Genomic DNA, 5,808 nt, shown 5'->3' with positions numbered 1-5,808 from the left:
ACAAAAACAGTATTAACTAGAAAAACATTACACTTCTTCAAACTTCTTCCGTTGCTTTCTTCTTCTTCTTCTCTCTTTTGAAATTACATAATTTTTTAATTGAATCCGAGTCTCGAAAACCTTGATTCACCCAAGGTTCGAATCTTCAATGCTTTTGTCTCTTAATCTTTGTTTAATTCTATAAACCCTAGATCCCCTCTTCTTTCTGTTGTTTCTGTTTTCTTTTGTTATTACTATTCAAGATCTCCAATTAGATCCATTACAGTCGATTTTGATCTATCACAGTTGATTTTTCTATTCAAATTTTGTTAATCGTAGGTAAATTTGGTGTTTCTGATCATGAGGTCGAAATTCTTGTTTTGTTGATAATGATGATTGATTTGATTGGTTGATAATGAAGTGTAGTTGTGAATAAATGCGTATAACTTAGTTTGAACTGATATAAATGTGATTGATTCCATATTTTTTTGAGTTATTGAATACTAAATCTGAATGAGAGAACTCTGTCTGTCTGTCTTGCTCTGTGTTTTTCACTATGAACACTACTTAAACCCATGTTGTAAGCAATTAGATTAGAACATTTTGATTCTTAGGTTCTTACTAAATGAATGTGTTGAGAATTAGAACATTTGATTCGTAATCGATGTTATTGGTGATGAATGTGTTAGTTTGAATAATGTGCATGTTTATGGAAGTTGCATTAGAGGCAATACTTTCCAGATTTGGTTAGCATTGAATAATGTCCAGATTTTGAGGTTAGGGAAAGTAATGTTTGACAGGATGATCTGTTTTGAGTGTTGAATCTGATTTGTGTTTTTTTTTATTAGGTACTGTTTTGTGATTTACAGATTTGTTCTTAGGATGTCCTATTCGAGTTGGATGTCGTGGTATAAAAAGTGTTGATAAATCGGCAGCTGTGCTAATCTGTAAGGTGTAGATTGGAGCTAGGTGTAGTCGCCTTGGTGATAAGCCAAGATGATAAGATCCAAAATTAAATGGGCAGCACTTGGTGGACTTATCTTATCTTTGCTTTCTTTGCTGGTGCATCTTCTTCTTGCTAATAATTCAACTTCAACCGCTGTTTTAAGACGGTCCAATGCATGGCAGGGTAATACTGAAGCTGTTACTCTCATAATTAACAGAGAGGTAGAGTTTAATCTCGCTATTCTTTGCAGTTCTCTAGGTAGCAACTGTCTTCACTTATTATTTTTCTAGTCAATTGATGTACTGCTTTTATCTTTTCCAATTCGTAATTTTAAAGAGCCCACGATTCAGAAGGTTATGGGGGAACGTCAAACCTCTGGAGTCTTTGCAGCCATATGCCAACCCAAGAATCAAATATCCTGGTAAGATTATGTTGAACAACTCACCTTAGGATTTACTATCTGCTTATCTTGCAGTATGTAACACAAAATCTCTTCATCATCAAATTTTTAAAGGATATGGCGTATTCATTATTATCTGTGTCTTTTGTGCCTACATTTTGTGCATAGCAATACAGTCATGTCTTCATATTCTAACACGTGTCTTGAATACTATCATGATGCTACAACTGTTGGCTCCTTTGTTAGTCACGTTCAACAATGATACACAGTTCTTGGAAAATCATTATCAGTCTATTCATGTTTGTAATGATTCTACGTGTAGAATCTTCAGGATTTGCTTACTTCTTTAAGAAGAAGCTTAACATATGTATGTAGATAAAGACATGTTTTTTTAATCCTTCAAGAAACCAGTAATAACAAAGAGAAACATTGTGGAATCGTTTGCTTAACCCATCTACTAGTTCGATCAAGTTCCCCTAGTGTTTGGAGAAAAGTGCATTAGCCACCTTATTTCGTTCACTGCCAGAGTAAAATCAGATAAAGAATCTTACTCTATCTTTGTAATATTGGCTAATTAAGAAGTTTAGGTCTTCAATAGCTGATCTGTGTATGTTTACAGAAATATTAACTTGTATGGTATCAGAATATGCTAATTTTACTCAGAAACATAGTTTCAGTTACGTTTTTCCCCAAACTTGTTTTATCTTTTGATAATATATAATGTTTTAGCATTTTAAGTTACTAAGTCGTGAAGTTGCAACATAACAGATATCTTGTTTTACTTGTTGCAGAGGCAAATGAGCATAATAATGGTTTTATATATGCTAAGATTTTTGGTGGCTTCGAGAAGATAAGATCCTCGGTAGGTTTCTATTCATACATATTCACAAGTTCAATATCTCGTAATTGCTATCGAGAGTTTGTAACATGTTTGTTAATTTGCTAGATTTGTGATCTTGTCAGCATATCCAGGCTTCTTAATGCTACTCTTGTGCTTCCAGAGATTCAAGAAAGTACTCGTTCTAAAGGCATCAGGTTGCTTTTCATAGTTTCTTTTGTTGATTCTTCATGCTTTTTGTTTGAGTTACTAGAATAAATATGAGTAAAACTTTCAAGCTTATAACCAGTTGCTTTCAACTCCTCTTTCATGCAGTTCCAAATTCAAGAGCTTTTCTTATCTCTACGATGAGGATCAATTCATTGCAGCTCTTGCAAAAGATGTAATTGTTGTGAAGAGCCTGCCAAATAATCTGAAGGACGCAAGAAAAAGCAACAAGTTTCCTATATTCAAACCAAAAAGTTCTGCCACTCCAAATTTCTATATCAAAGATGTCTTACCCAAATTAAGGAAAAACAAAGTTGTAGGGCTGGTGCTTACTGATGGTGGAGGCTTACAAGTACGCTCAAATGCAGAATATCATAGTTTACATTCAAATTATGTTACCTTTTGTGCAATGTCTTTCATTCTTCTTCTTTTTCTGCACATTTCAACACTCATTAGCTAGACATAATACCCAGGCACTTTTTGAGATGTTGTTTTAGCTTCAGCTATCACATATTTTGAGTTGAAGAACAATTCAAGTGGAAGTTCTCCCTAATAGTGTGTTTATTCTCTTCAGTCCATCCTCCCACCTAGCATGGCCGAGTATCAGCGACTACGATGCAGAGTAGCTTTCCATGCACTTCATTTCCGGCCAGAAATACAGGCTCTTGGGCACCGGATGGTGGAAAGGTATGTGTCATGTTCTTTAGAAACTCTTACTGGCGGTAATATATGGTAGCATGCTCTCTATCCCAATTTATACCACCTATGTTATGTGTATTTGCAATCCTTTTTGCCTGGTGGTAGTGTGGGTTGTGTCCGTAACAGTTCTCCTCTCATGAATAGGTTAAGAGCTTGGGGCCAACCTTACCTTTCTTTACATCCTGGTCTAACACGAGATGCCTTAGCATATCATGGCTGTGCAGAACTTTTTCAGGTTAGTCTTGTATTTCTTCATAGATTATGGCATCTTTGTTGCTCACTGTTATCATTCCTCTATCTTCTAGTTTTCCTTCTGTACTTGTTTGTTGAGAAGAGATTGCTTTTGTCATACCTTGTTTTTTGATCATCTAGGACATACCTTGTTTTTGGCGCTGCTTGTTTTGTATGAATTTGAAAACATCATCTGTCGTTTGTCTTCTTTTCACCTTTCCTAACTCCAGCTTTTACCTTCGTATTTTGTCTAGGATATTCATACTGAACTTATACAGTACCGAAGAGCACAGATGATTAATCAAGGGATTTTAAAAGATGATCTAATTGTGGATTCACATATGAAAAGAGCAAATGGTTCATGCCCCCTCATGCCTGAAGAGGTAAACGAAGCAAATACCTGGAAAATTTATAAGACATTTGCATCCTTGTATGAGTTCCTGATTCATTTTTTTTTTCTTTTACATCTAATACCATAAAATCTGCTGAAACGTATTTCTATGTCAGTCTGATTAAAAGATTCACTCTCCGAAAGCTGCTACAAACCACTCAAACTTTTTTTAACTTTTACAGGTGGGACTTCTCCTTCGTGCAATGAGCTATTCTCCTAGAACAATAATATACGTGTCGGGTTCTGAAATATTTGGAGGACAACGGGTTTTAATCCCTTTGCGTGCCATGTATTCCAACATAGCTGACCGTACTTCCTTGTGTAGTAAGGAAGAGCTGTCCAGCCTGATCGGCCCTGAAACTTCTCTTCCTTCAGATGAATTCCAGCCCCCTCCAAGGAAAAGTAAGAAACAACTTGAAGAAGAGTGGAAAAAGGCTGGTCCTCGGCCTCGACCTCTTCCTCCACCACCAGATAGACCTATTTATAAGCATGAAAAAGAAGGTTGGTATGGGTGGATTACTGAGAGAGACACAGAACCAGACCCTTCACTTTCAGATCTGAGGTCGCAGGCCCACAGGCTACTTTGGGATGCCCTTGATTACATTGTCTCACTAGAAGCAGATGCATTCTTTCCTGGTTTTAATAATGACGGTACTGGCTCGCCAGAATTTTCAAGTTTAGTGATGGGGCACCGGCTGTATGAGATGGCATCAGTTAGAACTTATCGACCTGACAGGTAAATTTACCTGCTAATCTTTAGTTTATATTTTGCTATTGGCAACTGAATCAATTATAGTTCATCTCTTTTAATTTCTAGTTCAATCTCAAAGACAAAGTGAAAGATAACAAGAGAAAATAAGAGAAAGTAAAATTACATTTTCTGCATCTGCAGCTTAAACTATAGTAAGGTTGAGAAATTAGACATAGAGCAGTTTCATTTTTTTTTTTTTGGTTATTCTGTCATTCTTTGATCTATAAATCTTTTCTGATTTTCTTTTTATGTTCTGTTGGGCAGAAAAGTTCTTATTGACCTATTAAGTAACATCAGTGATCATTTGTACCATCCAAGGCGCAATTGGACCATTGCAGTGCAAGAACATCTTAACAGGAGCTTGACGGAGGAAGGCCTTGTAAAGCAATCCCGCCTGTCTAAACCAACCTCCTTCCTTTCTCACCCACTTCCAGAGTGTTCGTGTAGAACCTCAGAATCCGCTGAGATTCCAATTCCAGTAAAGGACAAAGGTGAGCGGTTACTATATGGAGGTGAAGATGAGTGTCCTAAATGGATGAAGCATAGTCTTGCAACAGTCTCGAAAACAACTATTTCAAAAGAAAGTGCTAATGCAGGTGAAAGTGAGTCGCAGGAAGATGATACAGATTTGGATGGGCAGCAAGAATCCGATGAAACTGGAACAGATTCAAGCCCACCTTCAACTCAAGATGAGGAAATGGATCCAGATGACTAAGAGTGATATACATGTACAGAAATTACCAAATTTTCTTTCCACCAGGTTTTGTTTTCCTGAGATGGCAATCAAAAGTTATTTAGGCTGCAGCAACCTGTTCATTGGATGAAATTAGTTGCTGAATTGTGACTGCCGTCTCGAAGTTTTGATTTGAGGGTGAGATACATTTCTTTCTCTTGGAGATATACAAGCAGGTCAGTTTCCTGACTCCTGAGGCAAAGGCATCAAAGGCTTTCTTCGGGGAGAGGGTTGTAAGGGGGGATCAAAAGCCCATTTATAACATAGGGGGGATTATGAGTAAAGAAAAAGAAAAAACATACGGAGTATTTGTCTAAAGAGGATTTTGTTGAATTTATTCAGAAATAAATGAAAGTAAAGAGTCAGAAAAGGTATTTACAGAACACTGCAAGGGATTGTAAATAGTTTTATCAAAGAAACATCGAGGTTTAAAGCCGATATTAGATACCAGATTATTTGTGATTCTTTATATGATTTCATTTGTTTTAGGAATTGGATTTCATCTTGTTGCTTCCGAGAATCCTGAGTTCATGTGCCACTACAATTCTTCAATATACTTGTTCACACCTATTGAAAATTTGTTTTCAGAGTAATGCTTTGATCTGTCCCAAAAATCAGAATTTAGAAAGAGGA

General features: G+C 36.4%; 1 protein-coding gene across 3 annotated transcripts; it reads left to right on the top strand.

The window, feature by feature from the left end:
• On the top strand, positions 1 to 5,695 carry LOC113274989 (protein EMBRYO SAC DEVELOPMENT ARREST 30-like). 3 transcript variants are annotated; one of them, XM_026524415.1, is made up of 11 exons: positions 1 to 135; positions 849 to 1,146; positions 1,262 to 1,346; positions 2,117 to 2,187; positions 2,272 to 2,360; positions 2,479 to 2,722; positions 2,945 to 3,057; positions 3,214 to 3,304; positions 3,555 to 3,683; positions 3,874 to 4,427; positions 4,707 to 5,695. In XM_026524415.1, exons 2-11 carry the CDS (start codon positions 976 to 978, stop codon positions 5,155 to 5,157), a joined length of 1,998 nt encoding a protein of 665 aa, XP_026380200.1. In that variant the 5' UTR covers positions 1 to 135; positions 849 to 975; the 3' UTR covers positions 5,158 to 5,695. The 3 variants fall into 3 exon arrangements, with proteins under 3 accessions (XP_026380200.1, XP_026380199.1, XP_026380201.1); XM_026524414.1 differs by having other exon boundaries at positions 828 to 1,146; XM_026524416.1 differs by lacking the exon at positions 1 to 135 and adding an exon at positions 185 to 318.
• The last annotated feature ends 113 nt before the right edge of the window (positions 5,696 to 5,808 follow it).

The sequence above is a fragment of the Papaver somniferum genome, chromosome 4 (genome assembly GCF_003573695.1).
Source record: "Papaver somniferum cultivar HN1 chromosome 4, ASM357369v1, whole genome shotgun sequence".
NCBI classification, from domain to species: Eukaryota; Viridiplantae; Streptophyta; class Magnoliopsida; order Ranunculales; family Papaveraceae; genus Papaver; species Papaver somniferum.
This window is presented reverse-complemented; position numbering and strand designations above follow the sequence as displayed.

Bases quoted from the DNA above. Each gene is read 5' to 3' on its own strand.
- LOC113274989 (XM_026524415.1), top strand. From the start codon at position 976: ATGATAAGATCCAAAATTAAATGGGCAGCACTTGGTGGACTTATCTTA. The intron at 3,305-3,554 runs GTTAGTCTTGTA...TATTTTGTCTAG, and splicing joins GCTGTGCAGAACTTTTTCAG to GATATTCATACTGAACTTAT. The intron at 3,684-3,873 runs GTAAACGAAGCA...TAACTTTTACAG, and splicing joins GCCCCCTCATGCCTGAAGAG to GTGGGACTTCTCCTTCGTGC.